Source organism: Drosophila santomea, chromosome 2L (genome assembly GCF_016746245.2).
Source record: "Drosophila santomea strain STO CAGO 1482 chromosome 2L, Prin_Dsan_1.1, whole genome shotgun sequence".
Classification (NCBI taxonomy): Eukaryota; Metazoa; Arthropoda; class Insecta; order Diptera; family Drosophilidae; genus Drosophila; species Drosophila santomea.
Genome location: NC_053016.2, coordinates 9,213,911 through 9,234,561, shown reverse-complemented (window position 1 = coordinate 9,234,561; position 20,651 = coordinate 9,213,911). Strand labels below are relative to the sequence as shown.

General features: G+C 46.1%; 8 protein-coding genes across 10 annotated transcripts; 5 read left to right on the top strand and 3 right to left on the bottom strand.

Moving 5' to 3' along the window:
* Nucleotides 1-884: 884 nt before the first annotated feature.
* On the top strand, nt 885-1,773 carry LOC120458533 (serine protease 1). Its single transcript, XM_039646210.1, has one exon. It carries the CDS (start codon nt 903-905, stop codon nt 1,731-1,733), a length of 831 nt encoding a protein of 276 aa, XP_039502144.1. The 5' UTR covers nt 885-902; the 3' UTR covers nt 1,734-1,773.
* Nucleotides 1,774-3,326: 1,553 nt separating this feature from the next.
* On the top strand, nt 3,327-4,159 carry LOC120450012 (serine protease 1). The gene has a single exon (XM_039632736.1). The coding sequence runs from the start codon at nt 3,350-3,352 to the stop codon at nt 4,124-4,126; it is 777 nt and encodes a 258-aa protein (XP_039488670.1). The 5' UTR covers nt 3,327-3,349; the 3' UTR covers nt 4,127-4,159.
* Nucleotides 4,160-4,279: 120 nt separating this feature from the next.
* On the top strand, nt 4,280-5,785 carry LOC120449999 (F-box/LRR-repeat protein 15). Of its 2 annotated transcripts, none has more exons than XM_039632714.2 (2): nt 4,280-5,247; nt 5,368-5,573. In XM_039632714.2, the coding sequence occupies exons 1-2, from the start codon at nt 4,472-4,474 to the stop codon at nt 5,549-5,551; spliced, it is 960 nt and encodes a 319-aa protein (XP_039488648.1). In that variant the 5' UTR covers nt 4,280-4,471; the 3' UTR covers nt 5,552-5,573. The 2 variants fall into 2 exon arrangements, with proteins under 2 accessions (XP_039488648.1, XP_039488657.1); XM_039632723.2 differs by lacking the exon at nt 5,368-5,573 and adding an exon at nt 5,580-5,785 and having other exon boundaries at nt 4,292-5,247.
* A 26-nt stretch (nt 5,786-5,811) lies between these two features.
* On the bottom strand, nt 5,812-8,609 carry LOC120449983 (geranylgeranyl transferase type-1 subunit beta). 2 transcript variants are annotated; one of them, XM_039632702.1, is made up of 4 exons: nt 8,526-8,609; nt 8,194-8,305; nt 7,986-8,136; nt 5,812-7,177 (listed from the first exon to the last, which is right to left on the bottom strand). In XM_039632702.1, the coding sequence occupies exons 2-4, from the start codon at nt 8,301-8,303 to the stop codon at nt 6,248-6,250; spliced, it is 1,191 nt and encodes a 396-aa protein (XP_039488636.1). In that variant the 5' UTR covers nt 8,304-8,305; nt 8,526-8,609; the 3' UTR covers nt 5,812-6,247. The 2 variants fall into 2 exon arrangements, with proteins under 2 accessions (XP_039488636.1, XP_039488628.1); XM_039632694.1 differs by lacking the exon at nt 8,526-8,609 and having other exon boundaries at nt 8,194-8,477.
* Nucleotides 8,610-8,863: 254 nt separating this feature from the next.
* On the top strand, nt 8,864-9,960 carry LOC120458682 (probable 39S ribosomal protein L24, mitochondrial). Its single transcript, XM_039646419.1, has 4 exons — nt 8,864-9,024; nt 9,136-9,289; nt 9,350-9,739; nt 9,798-9,960. Exons 1-4 carry the CDS (start codon nt 8,941-8,943, stop codon nt 9,911-9,913), a joined length of 744 nt encoding a protein of 247 aa, XP_039502353.1. The 5' UTR covers nt 8,864-8,940; the 3' UTR covers nt 9,914-9,960.
* Nucleotides 9,911-11,411, bottom strand: LOC120458681. Its single transcript, XM_039646418.1, has 5 exons — nt 11,260-11,411; nt 10,927-11,193; nt 10,458-10,858; nt 10,219-10,404; nt 9,911-10,166 (listed from the first exon to the last, which is right to left on the bottom strand). Exons 1-5 carry the CDS (start codon nt 11,350-11,352, stop codon nt 9,980-9,982), a joined length of 1,134 nt encoding a protein of 377 aa, XP_039502352.1. The 5' UTR covers nt 11,353-11,411; the 3' UTR covers nt 9,911-9,979.
* A 1,633-nt stretch (nt 11,412-13,044) lies between these two features.
* LOC120444052 (GATA zinc finger domain-containing protein 14) lies at nt 13,045-15,691 on the bottom strand. Its single transcript, XM_044005755.1, has 4 exons — nt 15,664-15,691; nt 15,484-15,595; nt 14,905-15,025; nt 13,045-14,868 (listed from the first exon to the last, which is right to left on the bottom strand). Exons 1-4 carry the CDS (start codon nt 15,689-15,691, stop codon nt 13,045-13,047), a joined length of 2,085 nt encoding a protein of 694 aa, XP_043861690.1.
* A 943-nt stretch (nt 15,692-16,634) lies between these two features.
* On the top strand, nt 16,635-20,017 carry LOC120458436 (P protein). Its single transcript, XM_039646079.1, has 7 exons — nt 16,635-16,989; nt 17,172-17,570; nt 17,637-17,809; nt 17,885-18,230; nt 18,288-18,676; nt 18,734-19,060; nt 19,113-20,017. The coding sequence occupies exons 1-7, from the start codon at nt 16,764-16,766 to the stop codon at nt 19,785-19,787; spliced, it is 2,535 nt and encodes an 844-aa protein (XP_039502013.1). The 5' UTR covers nt 16,635-16,763; the 3' UTR covers nt 19,788-20,017.
* The last annotated feature ends 634 nt before the right edge of the window (nt 20,018-20,651 follow it).

Below are 20,651 nucleotides of genomic sequence, written 5' to 3'. Positions count from 1 at the left end.
TTATAGATAAGAATTCATGAATGGCTGAGACATGGGATTGTTTCTTGGTAATCTAACTCCTATTATATATATTCTAGAATATTCTAGTAAATAATTAGATACGAAAATAATGAATATATTTATTAAAAGAATTAGTTTACAAACTTATTCCAGAAGCTAAGGAATTCTTATTCTACATTTATATGCTTATTAAAATAATAATTAACGAGAGAGAACGCTTTAGTCGAGTTCCCTGACTATCAGATACCCGTTACATATAAATAAGGGCGTGGCAAAAATTTGTTTGGCAATTCGATAGAAATTTACAAGGTTAATAATAAAAGGAAGAAAAGAAAATTTTTAACACATCACAGACCCCGCCCCGGGACTTTCTACGTTCCTTTTTTGTTTCTTTTTTTCTTAAAATTACTTAGGTTATTTAAACCCCATGAAGAGAGGAGCGCCATTCCAAACAATCACCAACAATAAATTTGAATGACCACAGGACTATTGGCTCAATCTTTACAAGCTCCTGTTCGAGTGCGCCATTGAGTTGCGGCTCTGGGCATGAATGGGTGCTTATCGGGACTTATCAACAGATCAGAGCCGAGTGGCCGCACGTCCAAGTCGATAGACTCGCGCAATCTCCTAATGAATGAGTGGCGGTGGGCAATCTTCGACTGGAGTGGCAAGTCATGAGCCGGAAAGTGTGCGTATCGGATGGGTAGATCATCGGAGTACCCTGTAATGATATTGCCGAATTTTGGAGGCGTGCGAAATTAATATGATAAGATTAGCGCAACCAGAGTGGTTTGAACTTTCGAGTGGGGGGAAGATCTCCAGTGATATGGCTACGTCGGATTGAAGTGGTATATAAATCACTGCCCAACGGCGAAGTATCCAGTTGTACTCAAGTGATCAACATGAAGCTGTTCCTAACTGTCCTGGCCGTGGCCATTGCCTGCGCCGCCGCTCAGCCCGAGAAGGTGAAGCCGGTGCCCCTGAAGGACGCCGTCCTGGGATCCGGACCCGGATCCATCGAGGGTCGCATCACCAACGGCTATCCCGCCCACGAGGGCAAGGTGCCATACATTGTGGGTCTGGGCTTCAGCAGCGGCAGTGGTGGCTGGTGGTGCGGTGGCTCGATCATCGGCAACACCTGGGTGATCACGGCTGCTCACTGCACCCATGGAGCTAGCTCCGTGACCATCTACTACGGTGCCTTGTGGCGCCTCCAGGCTCAGTACACCCACACCGTGGGCAGCGGCAGCTTCCGCCAGCACTCGAACTACAACACCAACAACCTGAACAACGACATCTCCCTGATCAACACCCCGCACGTGGACTTCTGGCACTTGGTGAACAAGGTGGAGCTGCCCAACGGCAACGAGCGCTACAACAACTTCGCCGGCTGGTGGGCCCTGGCCTCCGGATGGGGCAGGCCTTGCGACAGCTGTGGTGTGTCTGACTACCTGAACTGCGTGGACTCTCAGATCATCGAGCGCAAACAGTGCTCCGATGTCTACGGAGAAGATGTGGTCACCGACAACGTCATCTGCACCTCCACCCCCGGCGGCAAGTCCACCTGCGCCGGTGACTCTGGCGGCCCACTGGTCCTCCACGACGGCACCAAGCTGGTCGGTGTCACCTCCTTTGTGGCCGCCAACGGTTGCACCTCGGGCCTGCCCGATGGCTTCACCCGCGTCACCAGCTACCTGGACTGGATCCGCGACCACACCGGCATCTCTTACTAATTTCGTTTTTGAAATAAACTATTTTGCATTTCATCAAGAATTATTTGTTCAATTTGCACTCACATGGAATGGATTTTGAACTCGAATGGGGAAACTGAAAGCGATCATCTTAAGGATTTGGTACTTTAGTTTTTTGTTTGATATTTGTTTATTGGATATGAGGCTTTGTGCTGAACTTTGTAGGCTAGAATGTATTCCTATTGAGGATTAAATTTTTAGCCTTATATCTTAATTCAATTAGAAAGATAAGCTGTCTTTAAAACTAAAAATTTTCCCTATTTCTTTTTTTGTATTAAGTTTCTGCCTTGTTTATTTCTTATATGAACTATCTCAGCTTTCAATCAATTTATTTGGAGGGATTTGTTTACTTTTCGGACTTACCCTTGATAAGATTAAGGGTTTACGCGTGTGGCAAAAATACCAATATTTAAGATTTGATTATAATTAGTAAACCTTTCCATAATTTTACCGACGGAAATTTATATATAATCTATTTACACTGAAATGAAATACAAATATATACTTCGCTTATGTTTATTTATAATATTTTATTTTGAATTTGACATTCAATGGAACTGAATCTCTTAATGAAACTTGATAAGGCAATGTAAGTTCTAAAACGATTAGATAGTTTAGAATCGCTAAGCGAAAGCAATAATTAATAACACAAAAATATAATTTACAGATTTGTACTAGAATTGACTGCGAAATCTAAAGTTCATAATCTTCTAATCTTCAATGACAGGTAACTTTTAATTAAATTGGTACAAAACAGAGAAGAGCAATCAACATATTTATTAAAAGGACACAAGAGTGTCCGAGATTTTTTCAACATCTATATCATAATCTTTACTTTCAAAAATTTGTTGTACTTGAACCATTGTGATTGTAAGCAATTTAAATTGTAGGCACTCTTAATTCTTGTTATGAAGAACTCGCGAGTATAAGCTTATCATAGTCAATACACTTGGGTATAAAGTTTTGGATTGTTCATTATATTAATAATAATTAAATTAATAATAGTCGAGAAATCTTCAGCTTAACTTGGTAACAGATAGCTATAGATTTGTTTTCAATGAAAACAAACGGAAAAACCCAGACATTATCACTGATTATCCTTATCAGGACAATGAGCAGAAATAAAGTTTATGTAAAAGTATTTTTTCTTAACAAACAACTCATAATAAAAATCATTCGTGTCGAAAGATCATTGTAAATTTTAAACTTTCAAAAGTGATGATAAGATAGAATGGTCTGCACACAAGTTGGCAAACACATAATTTATAAAGAAATTTGATTACCCACACAAAAATGATTCCATTTAAATTGGTAATAATTTGTGTGTTTTATTGCTGCATCATTAAAATATGGTAAATCTAATTGAATATTGCAATTATCAGACCCCCACAGAGCTTTTTTGATTTCCAATTCCCTGGGCTCACAGCAGTTCTTTCACCCAAGAAGGCTAGGTAAAGTGGCTCTCCGTTCTTATCGATGACATCGTTTATGGAAGTCTTGAGGATTATTTACGAACCCTTTCGAGTTGCAGATAGGGTTCGCTGAAAATGTGTATAAAAGGCTTGTAGCCCAGAGAAGAATCCAGTATACACATCAGCATGAAGGTGTTCCTAGCTATCCTGGCTCTGGCCGTGGCTTCGGCCGCCGCCTTCGACGAGAAGGTGTTCGTGAAGGACCTGCCCAAGACCACCAAGATTGAGGGCCGTGTCACCAACGGATACGCCGCTCCCGAGGGCAAGGCTCCCTACACTGTGGGTCTTGGCTTCAGCGGTGGCTGGTGGTGCGGTGGCTCCATCATTGCCCACGACTGGGTTCTGACTGCCGAGCACTGCATCGGAGATGCCGCTTCCGTGACCGTTTACTTCGGTGCCACCTGGCGCACCAACGCCCAGTTCACCCACACCGTCGGCAACGGCAACTTCATCAAGCACACCAACGCTGATATCGCCCTGATCCGCATCCCCCACGTGGACTTCTGGCACATGGTGAACAAGGTGGAGCTCCCAAGCTACAACGACCGTTACAACAACTACAACGAATGGTGGGCCGTTGCCTGCGGATGGGGTGGCACCTACGACGGCAGCCCACTGCCCGACTGGCTGCAGTGCGTCGACCTGCAGATCGTTCACAACGAAGAGTGCGGCTGGACCTACGGCAGTGTCGGTGACAACATTATCTGCACCCGCACCGTCGACGGCAAGTCCATCTGCCAAGGTGACTCTGGCGGCCCTCTGGTCACACACGACGGCACCAAGCTGGTGGGAGTCAGCAACTTCGTCTCTTCCAACGGCTGCCAGTCGGGAGCTCCTGCTGGATTCCAGCGCGTCACCTACCATTTGGACTGGATCCGCGACCACACTGGCATCTCTTACTAATTTTTCTAAATAAATCAATCATTTTAAAAGCAATGTGTTTCAAGAGTATTGTAATTACTGTGGGCAATATTGAATGAAGCACGAATACAAAAAAACATCGGGGTCACCAAAAGATGTAAGTTTACTAAACTTGCTTTACACAGTGTATGTCAGATTTGACCCGAGTGTAAAAAGTACAACGTAAAATTATTGTACACAAATAATATATGTAGGTATTTTGTGTGAATGGCAACAGAACAGCTGATTGCTATCAAGTAAACAATTAATTACGTTTTTGCGGTGCACCAGAGGATTGCGTTGGGAGTGCTTTGTTGGTGGGCAGATCACGTAATTGGAGGCGCCAGCATGTGCACTCTGCAGCCCGAGGAGGAGGACCACCTGTTGGCCATGGCCAGCGGAGAACAACCAACGCGCACGGCCAGTCCAAGGCCACTTGTCATCGCCTCCACTGCAGCACCACCAACGCTGTTTGATGTCTGTTGGGACGATGTGCTCATCCCACAGGTTGCCGTCTACCTGTCACTCAAGGATCTCTTTAACCTGCGCTGCTGCTCCCGTACCGCACAATGCTTTGTGGAGGCTGTGCTGGAAAAAAGGCAGGAACTTCATCTTTCTGGGAACAATACGAAAAATATGGACGTGGGCTTTCGAGTGCTGGCCCGCTGTTGCCAGCGATTGGAGGTGCTTCATTTGGCCCGCTGCCGGTGGCTAACGGATGAGCTGCTGCTGCCACTGCTGGCCAACAACAAGAAACGCCTGTGGGCCGTCAACCTGAACGAATGCGTCAACATCACAGCCCTTTCGCTGCAGCCAATAATCGTAGAGTCCAAAGAGCTGCGCGTACTTAAGCTGTCCAAGTGCCAGTGGCTGACCACAGGAGCTGTGGACGCTTTGACCCTCCATCAAAGCAAGCTGGTGGAGTTTGACATCTCCTATTGCGGCGCAATTGGCGAGCGCTGCTTGATTATCTTTTTCAGAAAACTTAACAAACTCACCGTCCTGTCGCTCGCAAACACGCCCAGTGTCACCGACCAGGTACTCATCCAGATCGGAAACTATTGTCGAGAACTGGAGCACATCAACCTGATCGGATGCGCGACCATCTCCGATTTTGGCGTACAGTAAGTAATAGTTATTCCTAACAGCTGTTGTCATATTGTCAGTAAACCTGTGCGTGCCTCGTGTCTGTATGTTTCTGGGGAAACCAATCTGCATCTGCATCCGCATCTGCGTATTTTCAGCGCTTTAACAGTGCACTGCTTGCGTCTACAGACCTTGCTCATCCGCCGTTGTCCGCGGGTCACGGAACGCTCCTTGGCACCGCTTAGGCAGCGGCGTCTTTACATCGATAGGCCACAGCAGGACTTGGGCCTCAACGCTTACAACTTGAACGACTTCTATCCCAGCGATTTTCTTGTTTACTAGCCCACACTTCGTTCTCCCTCTTCCGCAGCGCCCTCACCTCGAGTTGCCCGCTGCTGCAGTCACTGATGGTGCAACGCTGCCCATTGGTCACCGAGCGTGTGCTAGCCCCACTCCGTGGACGTGTACACATCGATCGGCCCGGCATGGGCTACATGCCAACAGTGCGACATCACCGTCTGTTCCTGCAGGTTTGAGATTAATTTTGATTCCGGGTCAATGTTACCAATGTACCAAGGAGGCTTTCGAGGCTACCCAATACCTTTTGCTGTAAATACATGCCTCGACATGAGACGCTTTAATTTTACTTTTAAGCTTAATCTTACAAATTGTTAACATTAATTTAGGCTGTACAATAAACATACTAACTTATTCATCTCTCTCTCCAAAAGCTCGAGCTTTTTTCATCGAATTTCATTTAAACTAGGAAGGAAACTAGAATCGGCAAGCCGAAGCTTATATACGCTTGCAAAAATTATAATATTTATACCGAATGCAGATAGCTTTAAAACGAAAACGCTTTTTGCGTCCTAGAAACGTACAGACGGATATGGCTATATCGACTGCGCTGGTGATACTGATAATGCCTCCCTCACTGCGTTATAAACTTTTGGATAAAAACTATTTGCAAGCGTATAACAAGCGATATCAATACAATAGTGTGCTTTAACATTTACCTTGGGTTTTGGCCGTTTCCCATCATTGTGCTGAAATTAATGGCGAGTTAGAGGTAGTTGTTGTAGTGGGTGACGCCTCGACCCCCTTAGACAGGTGGAGTTGTTGCTTGAATGCAGAGCTTACACTGAGGTCCGCGTCGCCGCGGCCATTTGCGGATCGCCACTGTTCGTGCAGATGCTGCAGGTGAGCGTAGGCGGCCATGGACATGTTCAAACTGGGATTCACTGGGCTTAGACCAGGTTCCCCGGTGAAGGCCAATCCGCAGAGGCCGAGGTAAGTGTGAAACGGATCAGGCGTGGCTTGCGGCCACTTGGCAAAGCCTCCAATGAGCTTGTCCTGTGTGCTCAGAATAAATTCTCGGTTTTTGGTGTAATCGGTTAGTTCGAAGCCGTCCAGTATACATAGCGAAGCACCAATCCAGAAGGAATAACACGTATCGACTGGCTTATTGGGACGACCTTGGAATCCATCCATCTGCCGGAAAATTAGCCAACGCTTCATACGCTCCACCGTCGTGGCATCTAGGCGATGCAGTTGCCCACTAAGATGCAACGCCGCCAAGGCACAAAATGTGGTGCCGCCATGGGCCTCACCCTCCAGCTCTTGGCTAAAACCGTAATCGTACCGCAGACTCCGAGTGATGAACTGAAACATGGTCTCCTTGTTGACATCGCCCCAGTAGTCCAACATGTAGCAGATGGTGGCGGCACAATAAACAAATCGCATGTCATCCTCGCTGCCATCGATGCAGGCGCTAAAACTGCCCTCCGGCTTCTGAACAGCAGCCACTCCGTCCACAATGCTTTTCCGATCCAGACGGGACAAATCGTCGCCCAGGGTCACCAGCACTGCGAGACTGGTGTACGTCATGGCCAAGTGGCCCCACTGATACTTCCGCATACAGTCCAAGATCTCGGCGTCCTCGCTTTTAGGTACCATGGCGCGGCAGCCCTGCAATGATACCAATTAATTGATCTATCTATTTTGAAGTGGTTTTGCATGTTGCTGGCGTCGCTGATAAAGCGTGGCGCGATAAACTCATGGTGTCGGTGGGAGGGGTGTGGTGGGTATTGCTAAATCGAGTTGCTGCGCAAATGGAGAAGTACCCTACAATTATGCATATTTAAACAGTATAGATCGTAACAAAAACAATGCCACATTGTTTTTCCTATAAAGCAAATGCATTGGCCGTAGAGTTAACCGTTTAATTGGTTTTATATAATAGAAAAAAAGTTTATAAAAATAAATTTAGATTTTAAATTTAAGCTACCATGCCCTGTAGCTAATTATTTTTGTATAGAGGTAAATATATATATGTTTTTCATTTTGTATTTACACGGCGCTACTATTATCACATCGCTTATTACATCTGTAAGCATTAGATATCATAAGGTGATATGGAAAAATAAAACGTGGCTTCCTAGGTAGGTTTTACGAAATCTAAATTGATAAATTCGAATGCATTTAGTACAAAAATTGCATTCTATTTTGGTTTGGATACGAATGTTTTATGGGATATTCCCAAAATATTAACACTGTAGATGCTTCTCCATGAAGGAAATGTGAATGCATATATGTATCAACTGACTGAGTAAACACCAATATGTGGGGGATGCGACAAGGTCTGCCGCAGTGTCTGCTGCCTGGCCACGTATGGAGATAAGGAACTTGATTGGGAGTGGATGTGGGAACGGAAGGCGGTTCTGTTTGGCTTGTCAACGACTGTTTGTACACCTGACAGGCACGAATTTATGCTCACCATGAAACCGCCGCATTTCTTCTCTTGGTCGCGTGGCACCACCAATCCTCCGTAGATCCAGTCGATGATGTCCTGTCGCATTTTGGGCGGCACCAGATGCAATGAGTTCAGCACATCCAGGCCGCAGACGGCGAAGAACACAATAGTGCTCCTGATGGAGAAAGTCAATGTTACCCACAAGGAAAATATGAGGCCAGGATTCACTTACCTGGTGTTATCGTGCGACGCCATGCGAGCTGGCAGGAGATTAAGAAATCGGAGCAGGTTCTTGGCGTGCTTGGAAAGCAGCACTGGCTCCGGCTCATTGTGTTCTTCCATATCTATGTGGTGAGACATATTGTTGATTATTTTAGGAACTTATGGCTGGGCAGGAACTGGGTAGTTTCGGTGAGTGGTGAGTTATGGATATGACTAAGCGCTGCGGGGCCCTTCCCAAGCGGTTGGATGGAGCTGGCCAGAACAGACGCTCTCCGGTTGCGATTGCGTCTTGCAATGGTGTTGCGCCCGCACGTGCCCACTTTTATATGGTCTAGCACTTACCTCTTGTTTATATTAAGCCGGTTTGCATTGTAATTTAGAGCCAAGTGTAGTTCACAAATAGCAGCTGCTTCTTCGTACCTATTTCTGCCAGTCACAACGAACGAGGTTTACACGGTGAATTCAATGCTAGTTCGCTTATTTGTAAATTATAATGTTACAAAAAGATTTAAACTAGCATATATGGTTAAACCCACAAAACCGGACAGAAATGTGGTTTTAATTATAAACTTATGATGCGAATTATTTTACAAGCCTACATCAAGAGTTCATAATCTTTAGCGACGCATAAATATTTAAAATAAATAAATCTTTGGTGCTTTCCTTTGAATGGCTTTTCATTAGTTCCCAACAGCTGATTGCAAGCCGCATTTAATTTCTTAGTTCTTATTATTAATTGTTGAATTAATTCTTCAAGATGCGTTTAACGCAATATTTGGCCAGCAAGTTGAAGAACTTTTCCAATCTGCCCAAGGAATACATTGGGCGCAGCAAAAAGCAGGTAACACAAAAGTCATTTTAATTGAACAACTTGTGAACAGCGGCTCACGTAACAGATCGCATGGAAAATGTATTCGCATTTATTAAAATATTTATATTCATTTGAAAACAGGTGTACTGGCAAACTCCGAAGGAGATTAATTACCTGCCACGTACAGTGGAGCGAAAGAGGTTCCGCTACACGACAAATCGTTCATGGACGGGACAGTTCCGCCAACAAAATATGCCCGGAACCGTGCGTCGCAAGGTGCTAGTGGAACCAATTGGTAAGGAAAGATATGCATTTATCTAAAGCCTAATAAACCATGGTTGTGTCTACTTTTTAGAGGATTGGAGCTTCTTCCGTGGAGATCGCATTGAAGTCCTGGTGGGTAAGGACAAGGGAAAACAAGGAATCGTCACCCAGGTAATACCCGAGCGCAATTGGGTAATTGTAGAAGGCCTCAACTGGCACTACCGCAAGGTTGGCGGCGAGAAGGAGTTTCCCGGCATCATTATCAAGTCCGAGGCACCTCTGCACGTCACCAAGGATATCCGTCTGGTGGACCCATCGGATCTTCAGGGCACAGACTTTGAATGGCGTTTCACGGAGGAGGGCGAGAAAGTGCGAGTGTCCTTGCGATCGGGCCGAATCATACCCGTCCCAGAAACCAACAACCAGACGCACGATTACAAAACACCAAACGCCTACATCGAAAGGGAGAAGGATACGCCAGGTATGGGCTCTCATCGCATTTAAATATGTTTCTAGTCCTACAAGTCTGTCCTTTTCAGGCGCTGTTGTGGGCGAGATCACCTTTCAGCCCAAGTTGTCCACATTCGAGATGGACATTATGGAGGAAATGGGCATCAAGGAGGAACGTACGCCAGCCAAGAGCTATTGGTACTAGTTTTTTGCCTACTGTTTATTAAAGTAATGTACAAAATACCTATATAATTGAGCAATTTGTTTAATGTCACTTGCGCACCGTGCCGAAGACCTCCTCGCGATGGTCCCGAAGCGTCTTAGCCAGTCTGGATACAGTTTCCTCCGCCTTGTCATAGTCTGGGCGCAGCGTGCTGTTGAAGGTTTCGTAGAGCCAAGTGCACGTTTTGGACATATTCGACTCATAGCTAGTGAAGACCCGAGTGGTGTGTTCGTACCTAAAGGAGATTCGTTTAACTTTGGAGAATATTCTAGATTCTTTTAACTGACCGCGCTTTGTTGGCTATATCCGTGATTAGGTAGGTGTTACAGTGCTTGACGGCTAGAACTTGACGATGACTCATGTACTTGAGTTCCACGTGCGGCAGAGCCAGCTGAGCCGCCTCTAGGGATATTGCGGAGGCGTGTAACAGACTTCGGCAGTCCAACGCCCACTGAAGCTTTTGTTTGGGATCTCTGAAGGAGAAATAACATGTTAACAGGTTCTAAGTGGGAATTACGTTACCTACATAATCCTTCCAAGCTGTCGCCATTGTTTTAATGCCTGCGTAGAGGAATTGGCGGCTGCTCTAAGTAGTAATCCACAGATGCGCCACTGCTCTAGTGCACTGCCCAGCTTATCTCGTGTATCTCTTGCCGTCTCTAACTGCTCATCAATGCTCTCCTCCAGCCGCGTCATGTACGTTCCCCCGCTTATATACGCTATAATTCCATCTTGTCTCACGTACAGCTCGTTCAGCTCCGCATAGCTCTCGACCAGAGTCTTTACACGCACCTTTGTGTGCTCCAACAGTTCTCCGTAGTAACGAATGCTAAGCAAATACAGAGCGGACTCGCTCAGGTTGGCAAAGAAATCCTCGTGCATGGAAGCCTTGCGGGCATCGCCAATTACGCCCAGGTTGTAGGCAAGCTTAAGTCGGAAGTTAATAATATACTTGGGGAAAGTTCATCATCATTGACTAATGGCAGGCCATTTACCTGGGCCAGGTCCTTGGTGGGTGTGTTAACCACAATTGGGTCGCCCTGCCGTCCCATTGTGTAAGCTGGAAGGGGCAGTGCCTCCTCCGTTTCCCATTCCCTCTCCTGGAACGGAGCCACTCCCATCCCTTCGAGTCCCAGCATCGCCTCGTGCTTGCTCTGGATGTGTTCGACCCAGGCCTCTGCGGTGGCCATTCGAGGACCAGGGCATGTGCCCTCCAGCTTACTGATCTGCTCGTCCAGGCGCACATATTGCTCGACCACATTCTGATGACGAAATGGAAGGGGTATTGATTATGGCAAAGGTAAGGCGGTTTGTACAACTGCTATTACTCCAGAGGCGTCATTCTGGCGCGGTTGCATTTCCGAGCTGACCTCCGTGACGACATGATTCGTCTGCGTATCCATGGAGGAGCCACAGCCCATCACTCAGGTTGTCTGTCCGAAGTGCTGCACGAAGTTCGCCCGCCCTGCCGGCGATGACATCTTCCGTCTTAGACCCTTCCAGTTCGCCTGTCCAGCGCTGAATGAGCTTTCGTTGGGTCCGTCATGTCCACTTATGAGGGAAAACACAATAAAAAAATTATATTTTGCGCGCTACCCATTGGACAGGACAACCCCAAATCCACCCACGAACCATTTTGGGTGGTGGGGACATGGTCAAGTGTTACCCCCTTGCTAGCACGTATGTGTTCTTTGGAGTGGACTTCTCTTCGTGAAAATTGCTCATCCGTCATGTGCACCAATTAACCAATTAAAGTAAACAAATACTTTCCTTACATTGGCTGAATTAAATGTTTCGGTTATTAAATTGCTAGATAATAATACTTTGGTTCAATACATTTTCTAAGGTTCACCCCAATGGCCCTCTGTGTGTGTCAACAAAGTGTGTTATTGGCCTTGTTAGCTTTTTGTTGGTATGTCCACTATGCCTTGTTGGATTTGTGAATTGGCACACGGTGTATTTGTATTAACAAGTTAACAAAAACAACAAAGGGGGGAGCCATTAACATCTGCTTATTGTGTAGGAACCGTGCAAGTTCACCTGCACGAAGGACGAACTCTAGTAGCCCTAAAACTTGAGTACTAATCGACCCGAAACATAATCCATCAGCATGATTATAATCTAGATTTTGATAAATTACCAGCAAATTAGTGGTTAACTCTGCTGAGTAGTTGTTATTGTTTATTTGGCTTGGTATGCCCTGAAGAGAACGTAAATTTGTTAAATTTTAAATATATTACCTTTTCTAAGGGAAATAAACATGTTACTATTGCAAAAATGTGAGAACATATATTCTTAAGTAATAACTTTTTAGCTGTACACATTGCCATATGATAGAGCTCGTAAAGCTATCTTGTTTTTCGTCCCTTCCAGACTTTAATATACGTTTTTTCTTAACCAGCTAATGTATTAACCCTATTCGGAGGGCTGTGGGTTCTCCGATCCCTTGACAATTGGTCATTAAACTTGTCCAAATGTGTGCTCCAAACATATAGTGCGACCACATGTCGCATGACCAAAGCAGTGCAACCAAACGCGAAGGCGTCGGAAAATAATGGATCAAATGATTGCGGTTAAATAAGTAATAATGTAGTCAAGTGTCGATTAGAGTGGTGAAGTCCAAATGCAAACTTGTTGATGAATGGCGCCCACGCTTTATGAGCTTCTGAGGGGCGAAAGTGTTAAGCAAAACATGGGAATCCAAAAACCACATAGGCGCCTGCGCGATTCATTCATTCCAAAAAGTTAGAATAGCCCAAAGATAAACACTTACATGCTTTCAAAATAATATTATATTTGTTTAAGTATTTTTTACAAATAGTCAATATTTTAATCAAACAATAGAGAGTTCAACGAATTATGTGTCACTTTTGAAGAATTATGTCCGTGTGCACAAGCACCTTCTGATGAGATCTTCCTGATATTTAACTCCCTTCAGTAGGTTTTCGCATATGTTTTCGCAGTCTCCAGGTGTAGGGGGAACTACTGGTGGTCTTGCTCCAGGCCAGGGCCATTGAGGAGATGGCAACGTTGGCGGCAAATAGGGATTACCTGGTACTTGCGGCCACTGATTGGGAAATCCGGGAATCTGTGGCCATTGAGGGATAATTGGGTTAGGCTGCCAAGGCCACCCGGGATTGGGGTAGGTTGGATAAGGATACCACCAAGGAGGAATCTGGCATGGAGGTTGGGGACGGCAAGGACAAGGACGACGCGTAGTGGTTGTTGTTACTGCTGTCGTTCTGGTAGTACTCGTTGATGGTGTTGTGGTGCGCCTTGTAGTGGTTGTGGTTGGAGAACATGTGGATGGTGTTGTTGAAGGGCGTGTGGAATGTGTTGTGGCACGCCTCGTGGTGGTTGTGGTTGGACCACAAGTGGGAGACGTTGTTGAAGGGCGAGTAGAAGGTGTTGTTGTTCGTCTTGTGGTGGTTGTGGTTGGAGCACGTGTGGAAGACGTTGTTGGAGGGCGTGTCGAAGGTGTGGTGCGTCTTGTAGTGGTTGTGGTTGGACCACAAGTGGGAGATGTTGGTGGGATTGAAGGTTGTGTGGTACGCCTCGTGGTGGTTGTGGTTGGAGCACGAGTGGGAGACGTTGTTGAAGGGCGAGTAGAAGGTGTTGTTGTTCGTCTTGTAGTGGTTGTGGTTGGAGCACGTGTGGAAGACGTTGTTGGAGGGCGTGTCGAAGGTGTGGTGCGTCTTGTAGTGGTTGTGGTTGGCCCACAAGTGGGAGATGTTGGTGGGATTGAAGGTTGTGTGGTACGCCTCGTGGTGGTTGTGGTTGGAGCACGAGTGGGAGACGTTGTTGAAGGGCGAGTAGAAGGTGTGGTTGTTCGTCTTGTAGTGGTTGTGGTTGGAGCACGTGTGGAAGACGTTGTTGGAGGGCGTGTCGAAGGTGTGGTGCGTCTTGTAGTGGTTGTGGTTGGACCACAAGTGGGAGATGTTGGTGGGATTGAAGGTTGTGTGGTACGCCTCGTGGTGGTTGTGGTTGGAGCACGAGTGGGAGACGTTGTTGAAGGGCGAGTAGAAGGTGTGGTTGTTCGTCTTGTAGTGGTTGTGGTTGGAGCACGTGTGGAAGACGTTGTTGGAGGGCGTGTCGAAGGTGTGGTGCGTCTTGTAGTGGTTGTGGTTGGACCACAAGTGGGAGATGTTGGTGGGATTGAAGGTTGTGTGGTACGCCTCGTGGTGGTTGTGGTTGGAGCACGAGTGGGAGACGTTGTTGAAGGGCGAGTAGAAGGTGTGGTTGTTCGTCTTGTAGTGGTTGTGGTTGGACCACAAGTGGGAGACGTTGTTGGAGGGCGTGTCGAAGGTGTGGTGCGTCTTGTAGTGGTTGTGGTTGGCCCACAAGTGGGAGATGTTGGTGGGATTGAAGGTTGTGTGGTACGCCTCGTGGTGGTTGTGGTTGGAGCACGAGTGGAAGACGTTGTTGGAGGGCGTGTCGAAGGTGTGGTGCGTCTTGTAGTGGTTGTGGTTGGAGCACGTGTGGAAGACGTTGTTGGAGGGCGTGTAGATGGTGTTGTTGTTCGTCTTGTAGTGGTTGTGGTTGGACCACAAGTGGGAGATGTTGGTGGGATTGAAGGTTGTGTGGTACGCCTCGTGGTGGTTGTGGTTGGAGCACGAGTGGAAGACGTTGTTGGAGGGCGCGTAGAAGGGGTTGTTGTTCGTCTTGTAGTAGTTGTGGTTGGAGCACGTGTGGAAGACGTTGTTGGAGGGCGTGTCGAAGGTGTGGTGCGTCTTGTAGTGGTTGTGGTTGGACCACAAGTGGGAGACGTTGTTGGAGGGATTGTAGATGGTGTTGTTGTTCGTCTTGTAGTGGTTGTGGTTGGACCACAAGTGGGAGATGTTGGTGGGATTGAAGGTTGTGTGGTACGCCTCGTGGTGGTTGTGGTTGGAGCACGAGTGGAAGACGTTGTTGGAGGGCGTGTCGAAGGTGTGGTGCGTCTAGTAGTGGTTGTGGTTGGAGCACGTGTGGAAGACGTTGTTGGAGGAATTGTAGATGGTGTTGTTGTTCGTCTTGTAGTGGTTGTGGTTGGACCGCAAGTGGGAGACGTTGTTGTGGTTGGGGCACATGTGCAGGGTGGTGTTGGAGTTGGTTGGGCTGTAGTTTTAGTGGTCCTAGTAGGTGTTGGAGTACACGTAGGTGTTGGAGTAGTGGTTTCCGACGTACATGGACCTGTGGGAATGGCTGTGGAAGTTTCTATGCAAGGAGAACTGGGTATTGCAGTAGAAGATTCTTCAGAACAGGTGCAAGGAGGAGTATCGGTACACGAAGGAGTTGTCGAGTCTGTCGTTGTATCAGTGGGCGAATCGGTGGTAGTTTGGTCGGAACACGTGACTGGGGGACATGTGCACTCCGCATCCGTGGTCGTTATAGGCGCATCTGTTATGTCCGTGGTCTCTGGAGTGGTCCGATGTTTTTTGGTTGTTTTTTTGTGAGGACGTTTAGTTCGTTTGGTTGTTCTCCGCGTAGTTTTGGGCCTTGTAGTTTTTTTATGTCTGGGCTTAGCAGTAGTCTGATTCTCGCCACAGTCACAGGGTGGCACTGGGTCTGGGTACAAGATAGTGTCCCCTCCACAGCCGGGTACTATCTCCTCAGAGGGACCATCTTGCATACTATCCCAGTCGTAATCTGCTTTCGCATCTTGAGCCTTTATGAGCAGAATGCTCACTGCATAAAAAGAATAATTTTAACTTACAAATCAATTCCATCTTGTCGGTGAGATGAATACTATTTACCAATTATGAAGATAAGGGCTACTCTCATTTTATTACTCCTTGCAGTAAGCGATGAAAGTATTTCAAAATATGCAATGCGTATGTCTTTTATAGGCCGAAATTCAGTTTGCTCAAACCCTTGCATGTGTGCAAATATTTCTGTTGCGAATTTAACTTATTATAAATAGGAGAAAAGTTGTGCAAACAAGGTAACTTTTATATTTGGGCAAGCTTACTAAAACAGTCGTTTTTGTGTACGTCTCTTGTGTATACAATAATGTTTAAATAACCTACAGTTTACAGGCTTCGCAGGATGCGAATCCGAAGATTGCTCAGAAAACTTTCCATTGAAAATTACCCAGGTGGCTTTACTGAAATCAAGTTTGGGTTCAGAAATTATAGTTACTAAATGTAAAGCAAATAAGTACTTAAAACACGGGAATGGCTGCTAAAATAACCGCAGTATTTATACAGTCTCTTTTATTAAAATTGTGAATATTTACTTAATAATACAGTTTATTTAGCTTTTACTGTACTTTAATGAAGTGTGTGAAATATTTTTTTCGCAGCCTTAACAAAATATACAATGTGTTCAAATGGAAATATATAATGAAATTCAATAAGTCGCGTAAGCTACAAAATTATGGGATAGCATTCATATAAAAAACCAACCACATGTCGTATGCGCAATTGAGTGCAACTGGTCAAGTAAATGCGTTTAAATAAGCCATTGTGTGGGTGCAGAATGCAAACTTGTTGATAGGAATTGTGCCAACCGAATGAGGCGAGCAAAACATGGGAATCCACAACAAAATCTCCGCGCCTGCGTCATCCTGGAAATCGGCGACCATAAAGCTTCGTAGGACCGAAGGTCGACGGGGGTGGTACGATGGCGTTTTCACTTTCAATATTGAAAGCAGCGCCGGCGGCTGAATGGAAACCGAAACCCCGCAACTGCGTCGCTTCCGACTCGGATTTATATTCAGTCGCATTGTGCCTCGCGTGCGGCAAAGATGTCCGCGTCTATACCTCGCTGACGTCCATCTCTGAAATCTCTGGAAAAGCTCCTACGCTCCGACACCCGATTTCCAATTTTCCACTTCCTGCCGATTCTCAACAACATGGGTCTCCGCGACACCATTCGAAATCTACGGCCGGAAAGTCCCGGCCGGGACAAGTGTAGCATCGAGCTGCAGCACCGAAGTCCGAGAGGTGCATGCCATCACAATCAGGTGGCCGCCGTCCAGGTCACCGAACAATCCTTACAGGTATGGCGCGCACTGCCCGCAGAGATTCGCCACGATCCCAGCATGGCGAGTTTTCAGATGGAAAACGAAAGAATCCATGGTGAGTAAAGCAACTTATAGCTGCCTGTTAGAAAAATATTAAAAAAAAATTAATATTTTTTCTGTGTGCTCAGTGTATAGCTAAGCCATAGCATTTAAATCAATAACCTGTCAAACCGACGTCAATTCATTCCCTAAGTTAATAGGTACCTAATTAATTACTTGACTGCCACCCACTTGTAGGTTCCTCAGCCGGCGGCAGTGACGACGAGGATGAGGAGGGATACGAGGAGGTAGATATGAAGAACGTCAGTCGCATTCAGGACGAGCCCGGTTCCAGTTATGCCGGCTCCGACTTCCTGGACATCAAGACCAGGCCAGGTGATGAGAATGCCACCGACGACGAGGCCACCACCCATTCCGACCACGAAACGGCCAATGGCCCGGGTAATGCCAAATCACAGGCCCGCCGCATCCATCACAAATCCAAGCGTTCCAAGGAGCAGCGACAGCGGGACAAATTGTGGAAACGCGGTGGACTACTAGTGTTTTGGCTCCTGGCGGCAGTGGTGCTGATATCGGTGGGTGAAAAGCATCTGCTGGAGAAAACCATTGATGTGCCAATGGGCGAGCAGGGAAAGTGTGAGCTTCTATTTCCATTAAATTATTTATTATATTTATTTCGGCGTTTACTTTTTTTTGTATTAGTTTTCAAGCTGCATCAAAAACCCACTGGTGACTTCCGCTTGAAGATTCATGGTGCTTTCAGAGAGCTCTCCACGCTGGATGCCCCTGAAAATGAGACTTTGAGCTTCGGATTTCTGACTGTGCAGCCACAGGTGTCCACTTACATAGGCGAGAATCATAGCCAGGTGTTTCAGGTAAGTGTTACTTAGCTTTTTACTATACTAATGATTACAAAGTTGACAAAAAATAAACTCTTATTTGTATTTTAGGATATACTTCCAGCATGGCGGTTGCCACTGCTCTCCGAGGAGGAGCTGCTGCAACGTGCTCCCGCTGTGGCCACCAATCGCACCTATCTGATGAGCCAGGAGCTGAGTGGTATTCTGGCGGAGCAGGACAGGGAATTCCGATTGCATATCTTTAGCGATGTGGAGGCGGACTTGGCTATCGTTCTGAACTATAATCCCTTGATTGTGAATGCCAGGACTGGGAGCATCCTGGCTGGTCTGATCCTGCTGATCTTCTACGCATTGCTGGTTTGGGAACTGTTCGAAAGAACTTTTGTGGCCATGATATGTTCTATTCTTTCCGTGACAGCTCTAGCCTGTTTTAATGGTGGGTTATCCAGTATCCAGGTATTTCTTCATCACTTAAGAACTTTTAATCCCTCAGATCGTCCCAATATGGATGAGATTATTCAGTGGATGGACATGGAGCTACTGACTCTACTCTTCTGCATGATGCTGCTCATTCTAATACTGACAGAAACTGGCGTATTCGACTACCTGGCCGTATTTTGTTTCGAGATATCGGGCGGCAAGATCTGGCCCATGATATACAGTCTTTGTCTGGTCACCTGCGTGGTGTCCAGTGTCCTGGACAACATGACAGCCGTGCTGCTCCTAACCCCAGTGGCGATCCGATTGTGTGAGGTGATGCAGTTGGATCCCCTGCCCGCGGTGATGGGCATTATAGTGCATGCCAATATCGGAGGAGCCCTGACACCCATCGGAGATCCCATCAGTATTATAGTCAGCACCAATCACTTTATTGTGGATAATGTGGGTACAACACAGGTCCCATCTAAGCCTTTAAATAGATTTGACTTCTCTTTTCAGGATGTCACTTTTCCCACATTTGTGGTTCACACTTTCCCTGGTGTCATTTTAGCAGTTATTCAAAGTTGCGTGTATCTGCGCCTCTTCTATCACAACATCGATGCACTGCGTCTCAATGAGCCCAAGGAGATGAGCGAGCTTCGGAGGGAGATGAAGGTGTGGCAGAGAGCTCTGAATGCAGTGGCCTCCTGCTCCAAGGATGCCCAGCTGGTGAGGGGAACGCTTCAGGCTAAGATTAAGCAGCTGAAAAGGACCATTAGAAGGTTGCAAAAAGGTGTGGGCTCCTCGGAGGTCTATACGAATACGCTGGATGAGCTCAAGCAGAAGGTAAAGGGACTCAGTGAACTGGGATCTTTACAACTAAGAAATACATTTCCAGTACCCCATCAAAAACAAGACCCTGTTGTTGCAATCCGCTGGGGCCCTACTCTTCGTCATTGTTTGCTTCTTCATCCAATCCGTGCCGCACTGGAGGACTTTGCCCCTGGGTTGGGTGGCCCTGCTGGGCGTGATCCTGCTGCTGATCATCCTCAATCGCGATGACATGGAGCACCTGATGCATCGCGTCGAGTGGACGACACTGCTCTTCTTTGCCGCCATGTTCGTGATGATGGAGTGCGTGGAGAGATTGGGAATCTTCTCCTGCATCAGTGAGCTCACCGAGCATGTGATCCTTTCGGTGGGTAAGAGTCATCGCCTGGCCATGGCCATCTTTATGATATTATGGATGTCGGCGCTGGCATCCTCCATATTGGATAGTATTCCGGTGGCCGCCATAATGGTGAAGCTGGTGACCTCTCTGGTGGCCAAGCCATCGCTGGGATTGCCCCTTCAGCCACTGGTCTGGGCTCTGACCCTGGGCGCTTCCATGGGCGGGAATGGAACGCTCTATGGTGCCTCCGCCAATGTCATTGCAGCCGGAATTGCCGAGCAACATGGCTATAAGCTGTCCTTCACCAGATATCTGAGAACCGTGTTTCCCATGATGCTGGCACAGATCACCCTGATGACTGTCTATCTACTTGTGGCCCATGTGGTCTTTGAATGGCATTGAGACTCCCCATTTAATATCCATACAGAATTATATATTATTGTATCTAATGAATAATGTTTTGCCATTCGAATCTAAAAAGTTATTTTGTGTGAGTTTTACTGTATCATCCTTTTACATTCGCCTCTTGATGTGTTTAATGTGTTTTGGCATATAACGTAAGAATATCTATATTTAAGCGTTCATTTGTGATTAGCAAATGTATAAAAATACACAATAAATATAAAAGTACACATGTTATTTGTTCGCCTCTATAGAATTTGGCTGGACTGATGGAATTCACTTTTGGTAGTCTCCCAAGGCTGTGTTTTTAATGTCGTGTGGAATGCTCTAATTTTAGACTTTATTGTCTAAGGTCGCAGTGGGAAAATTATGAAAATTAATCAGGCCATAAATACAGAATGAAGGAAAATTATAGATTTTCGATAGATGTAGAAATTTCAATAAGCGGTAGCTATTAATCTGTTTAGATACCTTAGAGATCGTAATAAGCCTACAATTTTACCTATAATATTTTTATGCTTCATGTTTTAGAAATTTCAAAGTATTGCTGTATATAAATATACAATAAGTTGCATTACAAATATCATAATTCTCGTGTTTTTGCGTTTATCCCATATGCACTTTGGTAGGAAAACATAAACAAACGTAAATAATTCCTGAGACTGACCATTGCCAAGTTCAATGTTGACCAGAATATCCGCATATGAAAGTGTTTGCATGTGTATAAAGTCAAGTATATAGCATACAGTATATAGAAAGACAAACGCTGGTCAATAAATGAGAACAAGACAAAGTGGAAAAGCAGCGAGGGATTTCCTCGGGTGGTTGTTGGTATTTATTTGCTCTGCTGCTGCTGCTGCGCTT